This window comes from Macaca fascicularis, chromosome 6 (assembly GCF_037993035.2).
Source record: "Macaca fascicularis isolate 582-1 chromosome 6, T2T-MFA8v1.1".
Taxonomy (NCBI): Eukaryota; Metazoa; Chordata; class Mammalia; order Primates; family Cercopithecidae; genus Macaca; species Macaca fascicularis.
The window spans coordinates 81,414,419-81,438,790 of NC_088380.1; the positions used below are offsets into that span (position 1 = coordinate 81,414,419).

The 24,372-nt window shown below is 36.1% G+C and overlaps 1 protein-coding gene across 3 annotated transcripts in view; it reads right to left on the minus strand.

Moving 5' to 3' along the window:
* WDR41 (WD repeat domain 41) overlaps positions 1-24,372 on the minus strand; it is a 48,237-nt gene that overhangs the window by 19,292 nt on the left and 4,573 nt on the right. For all 3 annotated transcript variants that reach the window (XM_045393906.3, XM_045393907.3, XM_015451402.4), the window contains exons 3-6: positions 13,130-13,178; positions 11,474-11,605; positions 7,457-7,519; positions 1,552-1,663 (exon numbers count right to left, since the gene is read on the minus strand). In XM_045393906.3, coding sequence (XP_045249841.2) covers positions 1,552-1,663; positions 7,457-7,519; positions 11,474-11,605; positions 13,130-13,178 — 356 coding nt within the window. The remainder of the gene's footprint in view (positions 1-1,551; positions 1,664-7,456; positions 7,520-11,473; positions 11,606-13,129; positions 13,179-24,372) is intronic.

The following is a 24,372-nucleotide window of genomic DNA, read 5'->3' on the forward strand; positions in this document are numbered from 1 at the left end:
CTAAATGCAGAAAACAGCTTGTTTAAAAATATTTCACTAACTTGTATGTGAAAATTCTAGAAGCCCAACAATCCAGAAGTAGCAACCTAATACTCAGAATCACAGAACATATTGCTGGAAAGGACACGGATGCCCTGTGTTTTAGTCCAGGGCTCCTTCCATTGTATCACATTGACTAAGATTATCTTTGCTTATTTCCAAACACAGAATAACTGCTTGTAAAAGCTCCATCACCAGTCCATAAATCAAGCAGGGCTTATGAAAGGACATCATGGCATAAGGGTCTAATAACACTGTTAACAATCTGGCCTCCGGTAATGCGGAAAACCCAAATGACGAACAGCTCACCAGTGGTAACCCACGGCCTTCTCAAGGCTTTCCCACAGATACCTTCAAAGCCTCTGTTAACTCTTGAGACACTGATGAACGGCAGTATTGTGATGACTTAATATATAGTACTTAAAGATAACTTGCAAAACAAAGGGAGACTGCAATAAGAGGTGGCTATTTCCAGGAACACACAGAAGATTCTTTTCAGCCCCAATTTCAACATTTTACAATATAACTTTACCAAAATAAAATTCATGAAAACCACAGGCTAGTGAAAGAGAGAGGAAAATGAACATAAAGATGTATAATTCATGGTAATAGTACACTGGGAAATATATTCTAGATTTGAGCAAGATTATTAGTAATCAAATGTTGAACTGAGTGGTTAAATTGTAAACCCTAGCAATGTATGGATTTAGTTTTCCTAAGTCATTATTTTTCTGATACTTTAAAATATCTGTGTGGAGCTAAGTTAGCTCCTATTAGTAACCAAATTCAATTCACAGGGCTCCTGCTACCATTGAAATGTCAACAACGTGCACGATAATGTTCCTTTTAGGATAACCAGGCTCATTTGATTATTTTTAGAAATAACGATAGTTAATACTGTGACTTCAAGGTTGTTATTAAAATCTACCCATTTATATTTAAATATTTTACTCTAAAAATAGATTTTATTTTTTAAGATCCTTGGTATCAAAAAGTCAAAACTGATTTGATTATTTTTTTTCTGTTGAAACCAAAAGCACATGCACACAGAATTCTGAGAAAATAAAACTTTATCAGTAAGCTTGCACATGTATGAACTTTTTGGTAAGGACAATTGTAAAAAGAGGTCATCCTTAGGCATTTATTCAAAGTTAATGACCCCACAAATGCTACTATAAAGGTGTAAGGGTCTGCTTCTAGGTATCAGCGTGCTCATCAAACACAGTTCAAGAAAACAGCCTAAGAGCATTGGAAAAGGTTGTTCTTGAGAAATTCTGTTAGAAGGGAAGGGGAAGTCAAAAGGATTGGAGTCTTCTCCTTCTGATTCAGGATAAAAATGTATTTTACACAACCCCTGATCTGAATTGAATATGGCTACCTGTTATCTTCAGAACTGAAAAGAAAAATCCCCTATATTGACCTTTCTACTTATGGGAAGTCTCTCTGAAGATCTGCTGTGTCTTCTAGAGTCTGTCAATCACAGTTCAAAATTACCTTGATTTGTTTTTTTACCTGTATCAGAAAGGTGGCTAGTCTTACACAGGAGATCTAATTTTCGGTTCCACACACACAGGTCATTCCCACCGGAAAGCCAAACATCTAGTCTCTGCAGAACAGTTAAACACTGCAAAATGTATTTGAAATGTATATCAGGTTAGAAACTCAAGCAGTCATTGTTCAGTGGTTTTAAAATATATCCCCAAGTTCTTTAACCCCTTCCTTCAATAGGTGGAGCTTATTTCTCCTTAGTAGAACATGTGGGCACTACTAAGTGACTAGCTTCTACCAAACAGAATCTGGCAAGAGGGATGATGTGTGACTTACAAGACTAAGTCATAAAATACACTGTGGCCTCCTCCTTGTTCTCTCTTGGATCACATGCTCTAAGGTGAAGACACTAAAGCGGTCACATGGAGAAAGGTTCATGTAGCAAAGAGCTGAGGCCTCTGGGCAAAAACCAGCACTAACTTGCCAACCACATAGGTGAGCCTCCTGGGAGGTAGCTCCTCCACCACAGTCAGCCCTTCAGATAGCAGGAGCCTCAGGAGAGGCCCTGAGCCAGAACCACCCAGAGAAGATGCTCTCTAGTCCTAATCACAAACACTGTGAGATGACAAATGTTTATTGTTTTAAGACACTACGTTTTGAGGTAATTTGTTACTCAGTAATAAATTACTAATACACAACTGCCTCAACTCCTTTTTAAATCAAACTGAAACTATGACCTTAGTTTCTCTGTATCTTTAGAATAAATAACGCCTAAGTCTTCTCAATTCTATATATTTGGTAGACTCAGGAAAGTGAGTGTTTCAAGTACCATATAAGCCTTTAATAGTACTCTCCTTGTCCACTGACTCTGAGTCAGACAAGGCCAAGAGCAAGGGAGAAGAACAGAAAATAAAAGGCAGAGGTTCTGGTAATCTTGCCTAGGCTGAGCAGGGCTGCTTTTAAAACTGTCAGGAGATCGAGACCAGCCTGGCTAACACAGTGAAACCCCGTCTCTACAAAAATACCAAAAAAAAACTAGCCGGGTGAGTTGGCGGGCACCTGTAGTCCCAGCTACTCGGGAGGCTGAGGCAGGAGAATGGCGTAAACCTGGGAGGCGGAGCTTGTAGTGAGCCAAGATCGCGCCACTGCACTCCAGCCTGGGCGACAGAGCGAGACTCCATCTCAAAAAACAAACAAACAAAAAACTGTTGGATTAAAAAGAATTGAAAATAACCAATGCAGTTTATATTTCTAGTGCTCCTACTCTAATCTCTGGATTTTTTTTTTTTTTTTTTTTTTGAGACGGAGTCTTGCTCTGTTGCCGGGGCTGGAGTGCAGTGGTGCGATCTCAGCTTACTGCAAGCTCCGCCTCCCAGGTTTATGCCATTCTCCTGCCTCAGCCTCCCAAGTAGCTGGGACTACAGGCACCCGCCACCTCGCCCGGCTAGTTTTTTTGTATTTTTTTAGTAGAGACGACGTTTCACCGTGTTAACCAGGATGGTCTCGATCTTCTGACCTCGTGATCCGCCCGTCTCGGCCTCCCAAAGTGCTGGGATTACAGGCTTGAGCCACCGCGCCCGGCCTAATCTCTGGATTTTTAATGCTAGTGTTTCATTTCTTTTTACTGCCAAATAGTATTCCACTGTGTGGACATACATTGTGTTTATTCATCAGTTGATGGACATATAGGTTGTTTCCATTTTGACAATTATAATATTGCTATGAACAATTATGTATACATTTTTATATGAACTTACATTTTCATATCTCTTGGGGATAATAGCAAGGAGTGAGACTGCTGGGTCAAATGATAATTCTGTTTAACTGTTTTCCAAGGTGGCTGTATTATATCATTCTAGATCCCACCAGAAATGTATGAAGGTTATAATTGCTCCACATTCTTACCAACACTTGTCTTTTACATATTAGCCACTTTAGTATATAGGAAATAGTATTTCACTGTGGTTTTGACTTGCATTTCTCTAGTGACTAATGATGTTGAACCCTCTTTTTCATGTGCTTATTTGACATCTGTTTATCTTCTTTGGAGAAATTTCTTTCTTTCAAATCTTGTCTATTTTTAATTGGAGTATTTGCTTTTTTACTGAATTCTTCATAGATTGTATACACAAGTCCCTTATCAGATATACGATTTGAAAATATTTTCTCCAATTCTGTGTGTTGTCTTTCCACTTTGAAGCACAAAAACTCTTCATTTTGATGAGGTCCAATTTATTTTTTTGGTTGTTGTTATTGATATGCTTTTGATGTCATATTTAAGATATGCCCATATTTAAGATGTGCCCAAGGTCACAAAGACGTACTCCTGTTTTAACTCTTACATTTGGGTCTTTGACCCATTTGAGTTAACTTTTGGATATGACATGCAGTAGGGATTAAAATTTCATTATTTTGTATGTGGATGTCCAATTGACACAGCATCATTTTTTGAAGAGACTATTCTTTCTTCCATTAAAGGTTCTTGGCACTCTTGTCAAAAAATCAATTGGCTATGTGAGGCTTTACTTCTGGGCCTTTAATTCTATTCCATTGATCTGCATGTCTATCACTATGCCAAAACCACACTGTCTTGACTACTGTAGCTTCATATTAAATTTTGAAATTGGGAAGTGTGTCTTGGAACTTTGTTTTTCCATTTTAAGACTGTTTTGGCTATTCTAGGTCCCTTGCACTCCCATATGAATTTTAGGATCAGCTTGTAAATTTCTCAAAAAAAAAAAAAAAAGCCAGCTACAATTCTGATAAAGATTGGGTTCAATCTGTAGATCAATGTGGGTGGTGGTGTAATCATAACAGTAGTAAAATTTGACCCATGCACTCAGGATGTCTTTCCATTTATTTAGATCTTTAATATCTTTCAACAATGTTTTATAGTTTTTGGTATGTAAGTCTCATACTTCTTCAAATTTCTTTTAATAGTGATGGGGTATTGCTATGTTGGCCAGGTTAGTCTTTAACTCCTGGTCTCAAGCAATCCTCCCACCTCAGCCTCCCAAAGTGCTAGGATTATAGGCATATGCCACCCCGCCCAGCCTACATCCATTTCTGAGTATTTTATTCTTTTGGATGCTACTGTAAATGGAATTGTTTCTTAATTTTTGGAATGTTCATTGATAATGAACAGAAATACAATTGATTTCTGTGTGTTGATATTATATCCTGAAACCTTGCTAAATCCATTTACTAGCCTCAATAGTTTGGTAGTGGACTTAGGATTTTCTATATACACAAGATCATGTCATTTGGGAATAGAGATAGTTTTAGCTCTTCCTTTCCAATATGGATGTCATTTATTTCTTTTTTTAATTGCCCAACTGCCCTGGCTAAAACCTCCAGTACAATGTTAAACAGATGTGCTGAGAGCAGACATCCTTATCTTGTGCCTGATCTTTGGGGGAAATTATTTGTCTTTCACCATTTTTTTAATTTTTTTTTTTTTTTTTTTTGGAGACAGGGTCTTGCTCTATCGTCCAGGCTACAATGCAGTGGCACAATTACAACTCGCTGCAGCCTCAAACTCCTGGACTCAAGCGATCCTTCCACCTTAGCCTCCAGTAATAACTTCCTCCTGTAATAACTGGATTACAGACATGTGCCACCAGGCTGGCTAATTTTTCTTTTTTTTTTTTTTTTTTGGTAGAGAAGTTTCACCATGTTGCTCAGGCTGGTCTCGAACTCCTGAGCTCAAGTAATCCACCCACTTTGGTCTCCCAAAGTGCTAGGATTGCAGGCATGAGCCACCACACCAGCCTAGCCTTTCACCATTAATACAAAATTAGCCTTGAGATTTTCACAGAAGCCCTTTATTAGGTTAAAGAAATTCTCATCTATTCCTAGTCTGTGGGGTATTTTTATCATGAAAGGTGTTGGAGTTTGTCAAATGCCTTCTCTGTTTTCTGTTGAGATGATCCTGTGGTTTTGGTCCTTTATTCTTACTAGGGTGTATTTCATTGATTAATTTTCAGATGTTAAACTAAGCTCATATTCCAGGGATAAATCTCACTTGGTCATGGTGTATAATCCTTTTTAGATGTTGCTGAATTTGGTTTGATAATATTTTATTGAGGATAATATACGCTTTTGTTACTTAACATTTTACCACTAGCATTTTCCTCTTTTAATATTCTTCTGAAATACAAATTTTAGTATATATATCTACCATAATTTATTTTCTTATAAGACATTTAGGGCACTTCCAAACATCCATTTATAAAAATGTATTTGTAGTACACATTTCTGTTCATAAATCTCTGCCCTATTTTCTGATTATTTCCTTTAAAGAGTTTTCTAGAATGATCACTGGATTAATACCTATAATAATTTATTTAGATTCATTCATAATGCCAAACTACCTTCCAGGAAGACATCAATTTATAGTCTCAATATGCAATAAAATGCCAATTTCACTATCTCCTTGCTAACATCAACCCTTATAAAAACGTTGCTAGTTCAAAAAATAAATGATAGTATTTCTCATATTGGGGATATAAATTTCTTAGATAAGCTATCTATTCAAGAACAACTGGACCACTGAATTAAATGAGTGCAATGCTGTTTTTTAACAATTTTTATGTGAAACAGTATCACAGCAGGAGAAAACAAACACAAATATCTAGCTGATTCACATCACGGTAAAACCCCTTTTAAAACTACTTTCACTTTATTGGAATAAGATACTTTAGTGACCAGTTCCTATAACCAGTTCATAACACAGTTTACCAAAGGAATTTCCCCCAAATACATTAAATTTTTTTCTTTCTTTGTTCCTTCAAGCCATGTATTTTCATTGGAAACTTAACGACCTTAGTTTTTCAGATAGCAAGAATATTTTTAAAGGAATGTAAATGGCGCATCATTTCAGGCCACATAGAGATTTTAATCAAATCAATACTTTAACGACTTCTTTAAAAATCCACTGTTAAGTTAGATAAAAGCATATATAGTACATGGCACTTTCTTCCCCTGAAACTTGACTAAGTTGATATTTTGAACAGCACAGTGCCATGAGATGGCTACCAGAGATCCTGCCTTTTTGGGAAAAAATGAACTATCCTAACTAGTGGCACACAGCAATTCTTTTTACATTAAGAAAAAAAAGAAACAAAAGAGCTCCAATATGGAGATCAGTTATCCTTAAATGAGAGAACATCTAATACTACTACTATCTTTTACCAAAACTTGCTTACGTTACTAAAAAACAGTGGCACTTTCTCTGAACACTTAATTTCTGTAGGTATTACAAGCAACCTAGTCTTATCTGTTTGTTTCTCTAAAATGTAGCAGAGCTTCTGTCATATAATCAGCCCCAATCAATCACTGTTTGTAAAATGAATAAAACTAACAGTAGCAGCAAATTAGCCATGTCAGTTTTTAGTTTTGAAACTAAGTAACTGACATGTCTTGCCTTTGTGACCTTAGTGAAGGCAGGGTCACGGGACAAATAATTCTATATTTTAAATTCAAAGTATAAAGAAAACAGACCAGCTACTATTATGGTCATTCTGCAAGTAATATCTCTTCCTAGAACTACCTACAAAAAAACATACTGGGTACTACCTTTTTCCTTATCTTGCTATTGGGATTATCCCTTGCTCTAATTTCAACTATTATGGTCATTCTGCAAGTAATATCTCTTCCTAGAACTACCTACAAAAAAACATACTGGGTACTACCTTTTTCCTTATCTTGCTATTGGGATTATCCCTTGCTCTAATTTCAAATGGAAACATTCTAACACTTAATACATATGCCCTCAAAAATCTGGTGTCACACGAATGAAATGACTACAAGTGTGTGGAAAGAAATAATTCATAAGACCCACTAAAGTAATTTCATCTAACTTTTTAAACCATGTCTTCTCAGACAAAAATAGATTGCCATAAAAACTCATATTTACTTAAGATTTTACCTTTACAGTAGACTGGAAGCATGATATTCTCTGAACTTGTCTGCCAGTATCACTATCCCACACCTAAATTTATGTTAAGAAATAATTTCTAGACAGAATTTTAAAATCTCAATTATAACTTTTCTAATTAACAATTAAACCACAAATGTTAAGCAGTTAGAAATTCTTTAAATAAAACATAAAATACTTAGTGTTTATACCACCACAAAAATGAATTCATATAGTGAGTCATCAACTTAGCAAAGCAGGCTTATGATCTAAAATAAGTTTGAGGTAAATTTTACTATCAAATTATTTGAAAATGCCAACATAATGAATGGTCTGCAGTACTGAATCTTTACAAGCACTAAATATTGCAACTGTTTAAAGTTTATTCTCCAGAATAGTCTACCATAATCTAATAAGCATAAAGTACTTATACCAAAACTATCATGTCCATTAGTATTTACTGAAAGCTCCCTATAATGTGGATAGCATGATTTACTACTGTTATCTTGATTCGAGAAGACACTAACAGTGTATTACCATTACCTGTATATGCATTTAACATAATCAGAGGGCCTCTCACAAAACATCTGAGTTTAGTTTGACTTAAGAAGCACAGTGATTTTCAAACTTTTATACCATTTCCTATAGTAAGAAATACATTTCACACCATGTCTGAAAACACATTTACATACATGTATGTACTATGGATACAAATGTATATGCACATATTAAAAATTGAAACGAATTTCACAACTAGTTAACCTTATCATGGCCAATGCCTTTTGTTATATTTTTATTATACAGATGTGCCTTGACTTAAAGTACAGTTTTCTCCCACAATAAACCCATTCTAAGTGGAAAATATCCCAAGTCGAAATGCATTTAACACACCTATCAAACATCATAGCTTAGCCTGTCCTAACTTATATGTGCTTAGAACACATACATAAACTTATAGTTGGGCAAAAAAAAAAAGGCATCTGGCAACACAGTACACTGTAGAGTAAGGCTGTTTACCCTTGTGATCTCACAGCTGACCAGGAGCTGCAGCTCCAGGCAGCTGCTGCCCAGCACTGGTAAAGACTATCGTCCAATGTATCACTAGTGTGAGAAAATATCAAACTTCAAAATTCAAAGTACAGCTTCTACTTAATGCACCTCCCTTTCACACCATCATAAAGTTGAAAAACTCTAAGTCAGACCACCCTAGGTCGGGGACCATCTACATTCTGTGTCATGTTTTAGATGGAGCTGGATTATCATGAGAATTACGTTTTATGTATATAACACATGAAACAAACTGCTAGCATACAAAAAGTGCTCCCAGTAATTAGGAAATGTTTTCTGGCCTTGTATTTACCACAATTCTAGTAGTGTCTCACAGCCTTTTCACTTATTTCACTTTTTGCAAGCAAAACGTTTAATATTCAGTAACTTGAGCTCTTAAGGCTATTGCTTTAAAAAATTATCTACCTTCAGTATTTAATTAAGGAAGTTAGTTTTTACAGGTTGAGTATCCCTTATCCAAAATGCTGAAGACCAGAAGTGTTTCTGATTTTTTTTGGATTTTGGAATATGTGCATATATCTAATGAGCTATCTTGGGGATGGCACCCAGGTCTAAACACAAAATTCATTTATTTTTCATATACACCTTATACATATAGCCTAAGGTAGTTTTATACAATATTTTTGGCAATTTTGTGCATTAAATAAAATTTTGACTGCAACCTGTCACATGATGTCAGGTATAAAATTTTCCACTTGTGGCATCACGTCAGTGCTTAAAAAGTTTTGGATTTTGGAGCATTTCAGATTTTGGATTTTCAGATTAGGGATGCTCAACCTGTAGTAAAAACGCAAGCAGAGTAAATTTAGAATTCATCTGGGTAAGAGAGATTGCCAAATAAGTGGCCTAGAATTTTTTTCTAACAACAAAAATCATTCAGCAAAGGAAATGAGTTCATACTATCATTTACAGGTAAAATTCATAGTGACACTGTCCCAGCTACTAACTTCCGTACGTAATTTTAATCACTGCCTTAAAATATTGTTATAGTGTCTTAGGAGTGGTCTAACAAAGTATTTTAAATTCTATTTCTGCAAAGATTACACTGATATCAAAAAAAGAGAGCTTTATTTCATAATATTTGCCTCTACAGAGTAGCAATAAAGCAGCTCTGACCTAACCATCTGAGTGAATTTTATGCCCTTGTTTATGTTGTATCGTAATCACAAACATACGTGTGTGTATATATGTATGTATGTAGAGAGTTTATCCCCCATTTAAACCTTTTCTTGACATTTTTTCAGCTATAAACAATCTGTCTAGAAAGCACTTCAGCTGATGAATTCATTTAAAGCACGTTAAAGTCTGTATCTTGGTTCTATAAGAGCCTAAGAAATACCTATACCTTTGGGCTTACTCCAAAACTTCAGCAATGCTTGAAACTGTTTAAACAGAACTTTCAGATAAGCATATACTTTTAAAAATTAATCTGACCGGGTACAGTGGCTCATGCCTGTAATCCCAGCACTTTGGGATGCCAAGGTGGGCAGATCACAAAGTCAGGAGTTTGAGGCCAGCCTTGCCAATATGGTGAAACCCCATCTCTACTACTAAAAATACAAAAAAAATTGCCAAGTGCGGTGGCGCACGCCTGTAGTCCCAGCTACTTGGGAGGCTGAGGCAGAAGAATCACTTGAACCCAGGAAGTAGAGGCTGCAGTGAGCTGAGACTGTGCCACTCCACTCCAGCCCGGGCAACAGAGAGAGATTCCATCTCAAAAAAAAAAAAAAAATCTGACACCTTTTTTTTAAAAAATAAAAGTAATGAGAGACAACAGTAATCCATAAGCACTTGACTCTGGACTTCACAAAGCCAGTTCCACATACAGATATTAAAGGGCTGAGTTTGTTTACAGAAAACATTTTATGAAGTACAGTGGTTTGGGGCTCTGACTCTGCAGTCAGACTTGCCAGTTCTGCCCTACACTGGCTGTGTGCTATGGGGAAGTTACTTAGCCTCTATGTGACTCTATTTTTTCATCTGTAAATAAGGATAATTAAAAATAAGGCCAGGCGTGGTGGCTCACGCCTATAATCCCAGCATTTTGGGAGGCCAAGGTGAGTGGATCACCAGAGGTCAGGAGTTTGAGACCAGCCTGACCAACATAGTGAAACCCCATCTCTACTAAAAATACAAAATTAGCTGGGCATGGTGGCACAGGCCTGTAATCCCAGCTACTCGGTAGGCTGAAGCAGGAGAATCATTTGAACCCGGGAGGCACAGGCTGCTGTGAGTGAAGATCGCGCCATTGCACTCCAGCCTGGGCAATAACAGCAAAACTCTGTCTCAAAAAAAAAAAGGAATAATTAAAAATACCTATGTCAAAGGGCTAATTTTAAAGATTAAATGAGTTCACATATGTAAAACAATTAGAACAATGCCTGTTACACATAAGCACTACTACTGCTATTCCATCTTAACTTTTTACCTAAAAGTGTGGGTAAAGAAAAAGTAATTTTCCTTTTATAAAATTGTTAATTATTAAATATTAAACACTCAACAAATGGTAATTCACTTTTCTGTCAGACTCAAGATGCTCAAAAGATTTTTATGGGTTGGGACTATTTGGTTTCTTCTGCTCTGTAGTGAGGAAAAAAAAGTAAATTATTCTCCAGTCCAGCTCACTGTTGTTTCCCTAAATTGAAAAGTAAATTGAGATAATAAAATGAATTATTTTTAAGTCCACATTCTTCCATTTTATCAATTTTATACAATGTGAGAGAGTAACTCTGGAAAGAACAGCAAGAGTCGTGGAGTTTCCATCAATAACAAGCCTTAACCTCCTATTTCCAGTCTAATACTTATCAGATACCTAATAAATGGTATCTCATAATAGAACAAAAATCATTTTTGCTGTAACAAGAATATACAGACAAGACCCTATCAGCTAAAGACTAATAATGTATGTAGTGGCTCGTTGGGCCACTATAGCTTGTTCATTTCTTCCAGATTAAAGGATACAATAACTGTTCTATCAGCAGAGGCTGTCAAGATGAGTTGATTTTTTTCTTCACAAGATTCCAAGGAAGGAAATGTAATAATAGCTGTTATCTTTTGAGTGTGTCCATTCAGTTCTAAAAGTTTTTCCCCTGTCTGAAATACCAATAAAAATGTTAATAGGCCTAGCTTTCACAATTTAGATAATCACAAATGACAACATTAAGTAGAACTGCCATATAGTATATACATATACATTCCATTTAAAATTACTTAGAATTTAACTTAAGCAATCACACAGAATCTAAACAACTGCTGAAAGTATAGCCATAAATAATTTTGATGATTTTCTAATACAAAATGCTAATTTTTAGTATATTTTTGTAGAAAATTTTAAGGAGTATTCTTTTCTATAAATTTAAAAATGTAATTGTGTAAATTAAGCATAAAAACATCAGTAACTTAGTTTGCAGAAAAAAAATATGGAGTTCCCATTGTCCAAGTATTTGTTATTGAAGTCTCCACAGTTATAAGGTCATAGAAGAAGATAAAAGTCAGCATAACAACTGTATATGTATCTACATACACGTAAGTATATATATCCACTCATTTATTAACCACTTAGAAAGTTAGTCTCCACTCCATCGCTATTTAACACTGACATCTATTCCTATCCATCCAATGTCTTCATCTATCAGTCTCTCACTAATTTACCAAGTAGTATACATGCAAAAATACAATGTAAATGGCAAATCTTTCCAAGATTGCAGGACTTCATGAATGTGGTGAAAATAATGTTGAAGAACTGCTTTTATCACAGGCAAAGCCATTGAAAAATAAAGATCTAACACAGACTAGGTAACAATCCAAAATAAAGGTGAGAGGAAGATAAACACTTCAAAAAAGAACAATTTGAGTAACAAATGATCAGGAAGGGAGGCTCTGAAGAAACTGATGAAGCCTTAAGTATTTATTTTTTAAAAAGTCTTTTTTAACATTAAGTCAAACATGAGAAAAATGTCACATTATGCTATTAAGCAATCTTGAAAGAAAACTTGTGTGTCTCACAAAAATCAACACAATTCATTTATTCATTTTGGAAGTCTGGGCATAGCTACTGATAACCTAAATTTTGTTAAATAAGATTAAAATTTTGTATTTTTTGAATTTTCATACTTTGGCATTTCTTAGGAAAAAACTTTTTTTTTTTTCCCCGAGATGGTCTTGCTGTGTCACCCAGGCTGTAATGCAGTGGCATGATTTCCTCTCACTGCAACCTCAGTCGCCTGAGTAACTGGGATTACAGGTGTGTGCCACTATGCCCAGCTGATTTCTAGTATTTTTGGTAGAGACAGGATCTTGCTATGTTGGCCAAGCTGTTCTCAAACTCCTGGCCCCAAGTTACCTGTTCGCCTTGGCCTCCCAACGTGCTGGGATTACAGGCACGAGCCACTACACCCAGCTGGAAAAAAAATCTTAATTTAAAAAACTTTCCCTCTTCATTATGAAATACTGGTCCCCACCGTATATGGATTTATCCTAAGTAGCTCTTTTCAAATATTAATGTGTCAATTAATGATAATGATATGCAAATGTATCCCCAGATAGTATTTATATGAATACATACTCAACTATATAATCATATCTTTATTACACAATGCACACACAATCAATACACACCTGAGCATTCCACACAACTACAATTCCATCATCACCAGCAGATGCAAATCTGGTTAGGGAAAAAGGGTCAAGAAAAAAAAAATAACTGTTGACATTTAATTACTAAGATTAAGAACTATCAAACCTTATTAGTGGTACTTTGACTTACTAATATTAACGAAGATCAAGTTCTTTGAGCTAATTTTAAAAATATTTATGAAACACATTCCAGGTACTGTGCCAGGTATGAAAGATCAAAAGATAAATAAGACATTTATAGGTTTACACAGAATAACCTGCTAGAAATGTAAAAATAATCTTTAAAGTCCTTCTTTGCTTTCAAATTCTATGATTTTAAGAAACCCTTGACTTAAGTGAAATGAAATCAAGCTGAGAAGTGGCTTCAGCGATAGGAAGTGATATTCCAGGGGTGGAACTGATCACAACGTTAGATAAATTCATTACTTTATTATTCTGTCTGTAAATAATTGTATTTAAAGTCAAGATCTATCCTTTGCTCAGTTCAACTCCTTAGTCTTTCCACATAAATGCTTTGTTCTTGGTTTGGAAGGTTTGAGGACTTTTTTAGGGTTTTTTGTTGTTTTTTAGTGAAGATGCTTGAAATGCACAGGTAAAGTTTGTCTCATGGCATGAAAAATGAGCTGTGACACTCTACTATAGCTTCTCTCTCCTTTTTACATCCCATTCACCATATACACAGGGACAACAACCAAATTCTGTAGAGTAGAAGATACCCTTAACACAAACACTATCAAGAGGAATAACCTGTCATACAGGATTATTCATCATCATATTATACTAAAATTCACCATCATCATATTATACTAACCCAACAAAACAGGATACAATAATCACATTGTAAGCATGTCAAATAATTTATTATGTTGTACACAAGTTTGTAAATAATTTTTAATGATTCAGAATCAATTTAAAGCTATCCCCATAATATCGCTTTCACTCAAATCGAGGTTTTTTCTTTTTTTTAGTAAAAGAGAAAGAAGTGGTATTAAAGAGAGCCAGCTATGAATGACATATAACTGTCCCCCGATAATTAACAGATGCTATGTGAGCATCTGTTCTAATGAATTTTATCCCTTTATAACAAAATCCCCCTACTTCAGTCATGAAATACTTTCCTTAACACTCCAAACTGAGTTTCATGTTCAAATTTCTTAACTTCAGTTTCAAAGTTCAGTGCCTTCACTGGCTCAGACAATTCCCATACTCAGTTCTTATTTCAAAACCCTTTGAGTACATCTATTACTGGTAGAACTAAGATTATTCAGGAGATATGAAATTGATCAAATACAGTCTGACAAAGTCTTTTAATAATTTTTAAATACAGAACTACCTATCTTTTTAATGGAAAGGACCTTTTAAATTTAGGTAACTGGCTAAAAATCACATAGTTATTTTTAAATTCACGCCTATCATTTATTCTTATTTTAAAATGTGAGATATAAAAGATCTAGAGATTAAAAAGAAAATGATCATTTTAAAAATAAAAATAGATTTCCTATGCTTAATAATCTACATTTTCTCAATCAGATTAGTAAATAGTACCCTGAATATCAAAAATAGTTGCTGGAAATAAATCTTTAGCAGCTTATGTTTCTGGGCCTATTGATTTCTTTTTATTCATATAGTGATAGTGGGGAGGGCAGGACTCAAGGTCTTAAGTGTTCTTTGGTATAAAACATCAATTTCTATTGATTCTTTAAACTCTTATAATTGCTTTTCTGCCATTTAGAAGATTGCAAGTTTAAAATACATACTTTTTTTCTAACCCTAATTTTTAACTTCTTATGATTGTTTTATCATGTTTGACTTTCATGAGTTCACAATGAGAGATGACTGAGAACAGCTGAGAGTTTAGAAATGGGATACAGAGCATTTCACCTCAAACTTTAATTCAATCAGTAGAGAACAAAAGTTAAATCTAAATAAGGCTCAACAGTAATGCATGAAATCACAGCCAATTTTTTATTGCTCCAAGGTCAATTACCTGGTTGGTAGATTATTCAGGCCTTCTATTCTTATATATATTCTATTGCTACCATTTTTTTTTTTTTTTTTTTTTGCCATTTCAATATTTATTACTACCTCCCCTAAAGAGGAAACGTTAAGCTTTAAAATACAAACCAGTATAACTTTGATACATATTAGTACCTGTCATAAAAAAACGAATAAAGGGTTGAGATATCATTCACAAATTACAATTATCCATCCTACTATGATGGATAATGAAAAACTAGCTATACTATATCAGTTTATCTTAAACTAAATCCTAGTCAGTCAAGCATACACTTCAACCATCTGCAAATCAGAAATGGAAATACAACCCAAGAATTCCTAATTGTAACTGCTGAAAAGAAGTAATGAACTATAAAATAAAAAAGGATTAAAATGTCAATAAGTTTTAAGCTATTCTATCCAATGGAAGAATAATAATATTGCCAGAAAACATTTTACATACTAATTTTTAAAAACACTCTAATAGAGGGCAAAAACTTAAGCCTAAAAATAAGATTTTGACAGAAACGTTTCTTTACCGATCAGCAAAAAATGTATTTAGTGTGATTCCGTGCTAGGAGTTAGGGAAATGTCAAGACACCTGACATGTGGTTCTCGCTTTGAGATCTTAAAACTTAATGAATGTTTAGAAATATACCATATTTCATCAAATCTAAGACATCAATTGTAAGACACTCTTATTTATCATTAAGGAAAACATACTGCCAATTACAATTGAAAGACACAATTATATGATGTGTCCAAATTTTAGAAATGTTAAAATAGAAAAAAATATGCTTGTTAGAATCATGAACTATAAGAATTACCATATTTATTGATCTTTATCTTTATAACACGGCACTTGCCAGTCTAATGAATCTCTGATTACCTCTGGCAGGTTTTAAGTGCTAAAGAAACGCTTGTTGAATGAATAAATGAATGCATAAGCAAACATTTAAGTGTTCAAGGGCTCTGTGAAATAGATTCGTTAATGACAGTAATGTAACCCCATATTTTCCTTTCATCATAATTAATGTAAATATACTACCACAAAAAATAGAAATTTAAAAAATTTAAAACCCAGAAACCTGCCACACAAAAGTACATTTCTGTATTTTTTCATATTCCTGTCCAATTCTTATCCATATATTTCATTTTTTTTTTTTTTTTTTAACTTAAAACCAAGTCCAAGATCACGCCACTGCACTCCAGCCTGGGCAACAGAGCAAGACTCCATCTCAAAAAAAAAAAAAAAAAAAAAAAAACCCAAGTCTTTAAAAATACTCCTTGAGACTACAAAATTAAATGACTAAGCAAAAATTATATTCATGAAAAACAAGTTCAACAAGGTGAAACATGGTTTAACAAAGACCTATGGCAGACCTTCTAGAATGTTCCATCCTCTCATCCCCTAATTATGAGAACTAAATTTATTATGATAGCCCATAAGTTACTCGGTCATTCAAGAAATACTTACTAAGCACTAACTATATAGATGCTTAACTCTGAGAATTAAGATCAAGAGATTGTTCTTGCCCTTCAAGAACTCACAGTCCAACATTACTAAGTGATGCTATAGGGTCTAGATCATGAATCCTTAGAGAACTCTCACTTACAACCATCTTAATGTATAAAAATAATTCCCTCTAAACACCTTTTCTTTGAACATCTCTGAGAAAGTGTTCTCTCGTTCCTTCCAACAGTGGCTGAGACGACAGCAAAGCTTAATAAAGATTTGTAAAAAATAAAGTTTGTATACTCCATTAGGAAACATAATTTCTGGCAGTCATTTTTGTGGGTGTGATGTTAACACCCATCAATAATCATTGCCTGAAGTCATTATTACATTTATTTACAATAAAATAACACTGAAAAAATGCTGCTACAATGCTAGAAATGAGACAAAACTAAAAAATAGCACAATTTTCATTTAAAGTATATGTTTGTATGCTAGAACTACTTGAAGAAAATTAGAGAAGCATCCAGAGAGAGACTTGTAAAGCAGCTGAAGGAAATTTCAAAGCATTTTCAGGAGCCATAGATGCTGACACAACTAATTCCTTAATTAGATCTACTTCAACATTAATTTCTTTTCCTTAAAAAAGAATGTATTATATTAACACAACTCTAACATCTAAAAGTCTAAGGTCTTTTAGCTCACAAATAAAGATTTCATAGTTCCCATGGTTATTTGCAAAGGTAAAACATTTGGTAAGTTCTTCCCTCCCCAAATCACAAATAGAAAGCTAAACTGCACATCAAGATTACAGTATTAGAATACCAAAAAAATCTCTGTGACTTCTGTTAGGTGAACCTCCATTCCCCTGCACTCAAGTTTCCATGGAGGACTCCTATTATTAGAGAAACATTCTTGGTCTCTCTCTGCCCCACTTGCTTGAGACAATGAATTAGGCATGCTCAGTTCAGACCCTTGTGGGTTTTCTGTTTTTTTTTTTTTTTTTTTTTTGGAGACGAAGTCTTGCCCTGTTGCCCTTTTTTTTGGAGATGAAGTCTTGACCTGTTGCCCAGGCTGGAGTGCAATGGCACGATCTCAGCTCACTGCAACTTCTACCTCTCGGGTTCTAACGATTCTCCTGCCTCAGCCTCCCGAGTAGCTGGGATTACCGGCACCTGCCACCACACATGGCTAATTTTTGTATTTTTAGTAGAGATGGAGTTTCACAATGTTGGGCAGGCTGGTCTCAAACTCCTTACCTTATGATCCGCCCGCCTTGGCCCCCCAAAGTTCAGGCACGAGCCATCGCGCCCGGCCCCTTGTGGGTTTTCTGAAGATTCATCTGTTCACAGAGAACATACTAGTCTGCTCTTATTTTTGAGGTAAGCCCGTATCTGAATGGGAGGCCAGCAACTGTTCAGTTGCCCCAGGGATTCATTAAAAAAGTCTACGTGACTCAGGTTGAAGTGTAAGGAAACCCACTGTGGGTGCATATTAAAGCTACATCCTGGCCAGGCACGGTGGCTCACACCTGTAATCCCAGCACTTTGGGAGGCCGAGGCAGGCAAACCACGAGGTCAGGAGTTCGAGACCAGCCTGGCCAATATGGTGAAACCCCGTCTCTATTAAATATACAAAAATTAGCTCAGTGTGGTGGCACACACCTGCAGTCCCAGCTACTAGGGAGGCTGAGGCAGAAGAATCGCTTGAACCCGGGAAGTAGTGGTTGCAGTGAGCGGAGATCACACTACTGCACTCCAGCCTAGGCGACAGGACGAGACTCCGTCTCAAAAAAAAAAAAAAAACAACAAAGAGCCATATCCTGTAATCCAGCTTTGTATCGGTTATTACTTTATGAAGCTGATATGTTCATGTTCATCTGTATGATTCCTGCATCTATTCTCAATAAATTCTGTTCTCAAAGAGAAACAAGGGTGGTTCTCCATTGAACACTCAAAACACTAGTAATATCTAAGAAAACATTTTATTTCATACAGAGGCATAAATACCTTTTAAATTGACATTTTTATTTCCTCTATTTCAAATACAGATCTTTAACTTTTCATTATGGAGAATTTAAATATATACAAAAGTGGAGAGAAGAGCATAATAAAAAGCCACATGTACTCACTGCCTGTCTCTAGTAATTATCAGCTTATGGCCAATAGTGTCTTATCTGTACCCAATCCAACCCCTCTGTAAATTATTTTGAAGCAAATCCTAGTCACTGTATTTCATTTCGTATTTCAGAATGCATCTCTAAGAACTCTTTTACATCACACCTAAGTTAACATTTACTTCCTTACTTGACATTTACTTCCTTAACGTCATCAAATACCCAGTCAAGGATCAAATTTACCTGATCACATTTTTTTAAACACTTAGAAGCAGGATCCAAATAAGGCTTATATAGTATACTTGGTTGATATATCTCTAATATCTCTTTTATTCTAATGATTTTTTTCTCCATCTATTTTTCCTTGCAATTTATTTGTTGAAAAAAAGGTCACCTGTCTTGTGGAGTTCTCACAGTCTGGATTTTGCTGGCTACCTTTCCTGTGTTGTTATCCAACATGCACCTCTGTCCTCTGTATTTTTTGTTAATTGATAGTTAAATCTAGAGACTAAATAGATCCAAATCTGACTTTTGGTAAGACTACCCCAGAGGCAGATTGTATACTCCATCAGGAAATATAATTTCTGGCTGTCTTGTGTGTATATGTGTATATGTTATGATTTAGGCCATCAATAATCATTGCCTAAATTCATTACTTCATTTGAAGGGGTTCAGAGCATGTAACCCCAAACTATGCCACTCTGACATTATCATCTTTGGCTTAAGGCAACTGAGAAAATGCAGGCACAGAATGAGCTCTGTCCTCCCCACATCTACCTGGGAAAAAAAACCACAAATCACCCTTGTGAAAGTACCCCCCTAAAACCTCTACCCCACTTCCCATACCAGGAGGGGGATAAAAACCTTTATCACAGATTAGATGACACCAAGAGTTTACACAAACCAACCTCATTAATGAGCCCTTCTCTACCATCAGTTTCCATCATATATTTGCCTTCTCACAATCTGCCACCCCAAGAAACTCAAAGTCCATTTCCTTTGTCTTGTCACTCAACAAATTTCTTGTTCTGCTAAGATACTATATAAGCCAAAGTTTTATTTTTCTTTTTTGAGACAGGGTCTTACTCGGTCATTCAGGCTACAGTCAGTGGCCCCAATCACAGCTCACTGCAGCCTCAACCTCCTGAGCTAAAGTGATCCTCCTACCTCCGCCTCCCAAGTAGCTGGGACCACAGGTGTGCACCAACACACCCAGCTAATTTTTGTATTTCTTAATAGAAATACAGTTTTGCCATGTTGACTAGGCTAGCCTCAAACTCCTGAGCTCAAGGAATCCTTCCACCTCGGCCTCTCAAAGTGTTGGGATTACAGGGCTGAGTCATCATGCCCAGCCTAAGCCCAAGTTTTAACCACCCCTATGAGTTAAACTTGAGTACTCGTGCGTTTGTGTGTGTGTGTATACAATGTATGCATCGATATACTTCTTTTTCTCTCATTAACCTGTCTTTTGTATGTCTCTGTTGTAGAGTCCTGGTCAATGAATCTAAGATAGGTAAAAGAAAAGTGTTTTCCTCCCCTACACATTAGAGGTTGCAAAATTACAATATTCTATCATTCTTCCTAGCCTGAATTCTTCTATAAAGAGAAATTTCTTCTCAATTATTACTGATCCCAAGACACAGTTTATATAAGAAAGGCAGTATAGATCTTGACTCTGCCCCTTTATCTACCAGTTTTCAAAATAATGAGTTAGTTCCCCAGCATTCTCCAAAGGTGAGTTCTCTTTGTGAAGTATCATTATGAACACATGGATTTAAACATATGTGATATGTTGCAATTCACTGCAGTTATTTCCCGTATCCATGCTCAAGTTGCCAGATGGATTTTTTAAGCTACATTCTAAAGATGTAGATCTTTAGATCAAGAAAATAATTTTCAAATGCCTAGTAAGGGTATTTTGTAGTTGAGAGAGACTGATTTTTTCTAGAAATTATAGAGTTTTACTGCTAAGGTGACGAATTTGAAACTGAAATACTGTTAGACACTTGCTGTCCTTATCCCAACATTTGATTCTATGCTACTGCATGAAGCAGCAATTACCTTTTCACTCACTCCTGTCATCCTCCCAAACCCTGCAACATCTTATCCAACTAAACAAAATTCAGCTACAGCTCCAAAACACAAGCCAAAAGGACAAAATTACTAGAAACAAGGAGAAAAGTAGCAAGGGTGGCACATGCATCTGTGTGATGACACTGCCATAATTCCCTAACTTGATTCAGGGCACGATCCAAAACAACAGAAATTCAGTCAACACGTTCACCACACATGGCGGATTAGGGGTTTTAGAAATAGAAAAGTTATTTGGTTAACAGATTTCAGTAAAATTTACTATAATAAAGTTGTCTAAAGTCAATGTCACACTGGATATAAGTGCTTTATAAAAAACTGCCAGATATGGAGTCTGTTATTAATATTGTAGCTGTCAGAATTTGTGATAAAAAGGATTCTGCTTATACCCTTTTTTCCAGGCATAAGTACATGAATAGCTCTAAAAATAGTATTAACTTTTTCAAGCCATCAAATATTAACCAATGGCATAATTACGGTTTCTGAAAAAGCTGCCCAAAGACATAGCCAATGAGTATGTTCATGGAAGTTAAAAATAAAATAGACCACCTTGCAACTATGGAAGCGTAGCAAACACCAACACCTGCCTCCCAGATCCCCTTTCAAGAGAGGACTCACTGCCCAGCTGTGAGGAATCTAGTTATCTGCCTGCCTCCAGCTGTTGACTTCAGGATCCACTTCTGCTTTCAAGCCAGTTATACTAGCTCAGTTGGCTCCTAGTCACTGGGATTTAAGCAAGATAGAAGCCACGTGCATGTTCTTCATGAAGGACCCTCGGCAAATAACCAAGTAAGGCAGAAGTACAAAGCCCTAGTTATTTACATCCAGCAGAGAACTCTAAAGAGCAACCTTTCCTCCAGCGGTCTCCATTGGGCTGGCAGAGACTTTGTCACATCTGCATCAGAGTCTGAGACAGCTCCTCTTGTCCAATTCTGCTTCCTCCCTTCTCCTTTCATTGGCTTTCTCTCTAATAAACCTATTGCATGCTTAACCCCGTTTTAGTGTCTCCTTCCCAGGGAACCCAGGTACTAGAAGGATCTAAACTATACTGACTGTTTCCCAGGGGACCCAGATCCTAGGATCTGAACTATACTGATTTCTATTCTCTGAAGGTTAGTGTATAAGAAAGAGTATGTTTAGCTTGAGAATATTTCCTTAAAAATCAGCATATTGTTCACTTTTAGTGGATCAAGCTATACTGAGTTTATTTACTTTCTTGTGAATGTACAGCTTCACCAACCATCCTAGAGGCACATTTTGTTCTCCAGTCTGGCACTTCATGGGTCATCTGATTCTTTTCCAGTCATGATCACCATCCTACACAACCTTGTCTGTTTCCTGAAGGAGCAATGGTCAAATGAGCAACAGAGAAAACTCTTCTTAAAATGTGTTATGAACTCAGTTTAGTTTAATGTGTCAAATGCTAGAGTATTACATGCAATTTTAGCACAGTCCATTTTTTGGAAGACTGTTGCTGAGGCTTAGCCTTCTTTAGTGATCTCCCAATCAATATGACCCTCACTTCATGTTCAAAAAATACTAAAGAAAAAAAGAAAAGGCAGCTGTCTGTTAGGTTATACAGGATTTATTGGGTATCTTCAAAAACCAATCTGAGAAAATTTTCCACTCACTGATTTTAGCTGAGCCACCGAGAAAACAAGAAAATCCTTCTGCAAAATTTTCAATAAGATGATATTATCTAAAGACTTGAAGCGTGAAACCTGGATTATAACAGCTGACCAAAAAAAAACAAAGTGTAATGTCTTCAAAAACTAAGAAACAAAAAAAGTGTAACGATATAAAACTTAAAAACTGGAAAGGTATTTCTCTAATTTGACAATGCATAATGTACATATGCAGTGGTAAAGATAATTCTAAACTATTAAGAGTAAAAACATTCAGTTCTTAATTCTGTTCATAATATGTTTATACTTCGTAGATTTTCCTGTGTCCTTACCAAGAATGACTTTTTTTTTTTTTTTTTTTTAGTACACTACAGAATTAAATTTTTAAAAACAACATACAGACTGAAAGTTCTACAGGTCAGCAAATGACTGAAAAACTTCATACTTGATATGTAAATTTGATCATGACTTTTCAAAGAATTAAATGTGAATCATGAAGTCGTATCATCATTGCATTACAAAAGCCAAAAAGCAGGCTTCTTCGTCTATCTCAGATTCACTGTGGTAGATCAGAAACTGGCCACAAATTATTCCCCTGCCCAATATTCCCACCACCATTAGCAATAGGACTTAGTTACTTCTACCGTGAGAGGTCAAGTTTATTTACCCACTCACTGAATTTGTGCCAGCTCCTAACTTGCTTTGGCTGATGAAACAGCAGCAAACATGATGCAAGCTGAGACTTGAAAAGCGTCTTACTTTGGGGCTTGCCCTTCTGCTGCTATTAGAACTCCATGATCATTATGTGAACAAGCACCTGAGAAATCACATGGAGGGAGACCACAGTCATTTCAGCTAAGACCTTCAGCTGACATGAACCAGCCAGCCCCCGCCAATCTACCAGCTGACAGAGGCATAAGTGAACCTAGCCCAGATCAGCTGTTCTTGGTGCAAAGACAGACTCACCCAGCTGAGCCTAGCCCAAATTGCCATCCTGCGGAATAATGAGCTAAATAGATGGGGATGTGTTAAGCCAGCAAGTTTGGCGTGATAGCTGATAGAGCAATAGATAACTAACATACTCACATATGGCTTTTTACTCTTTACAGAATATTTACTCTATCATTAAACAGCTAAAGTATATGTGAGCACCACCGTGGGGAAAACAGAACCAAATACATGTCAGCGTTTGTACACTAACCATTATTCTATAGGCTGGCTGCTTCTACAGAGTCATCTTCTCACTATGGGATAGGAATAGCCAAGAGGGTATTTCACAGAGGAAAGACAACAATGAACATGGACTCTTAACAATTTATATAAACATTTAAAGTCCACAACCTGATCACATTCTGTGTATTTATTATTTAACTTTCCTAGACAAAATAACTTTAGGATTCCTTAACATCCAAGTATTCGTGATTATAAGAAATTATCAGATTTTCTTTCTTTTTTTTTTTTTTTTTTGAGACAGAGTCTTGCTCAGTCGCCCAGGCTAGAGTGCAGTGGCACAATCTCAGCTCACTGCAAGCTCCGCCTCCCAGGTTCCCGCCATTCTCCTGCTTCAGCCTCCCAAGTAGCTGGGACTACAGGCGCCCGCCACCACGCCCGGCTAATTTTTTGCATTTTTAGTAGAGACGGGGTTTCACCGTGTTAGCCAGGATGGTCTCAATCTCCTGACCTCGTGATCTGCCCACCTCGGCCTCCCAAAGTGCTGGGATTACAGGCGTGAGCCGCTGCGCCCGGCCCCAGATTTTCTTTAATCTAGCAACTTACTCGGGTAAAATATAGCACAAGAAAACTTTAGCTGTCCAAAATCTTACCTTTCCAGAAATAATCAGTTCCCCACAAAAATGACCACTTAAATAAATGGAGTGTCTCTCAGGACACAGCAACAAGTAATACTGCCAAAAAAAAGGCTCCAGATGATTAACATGTCATG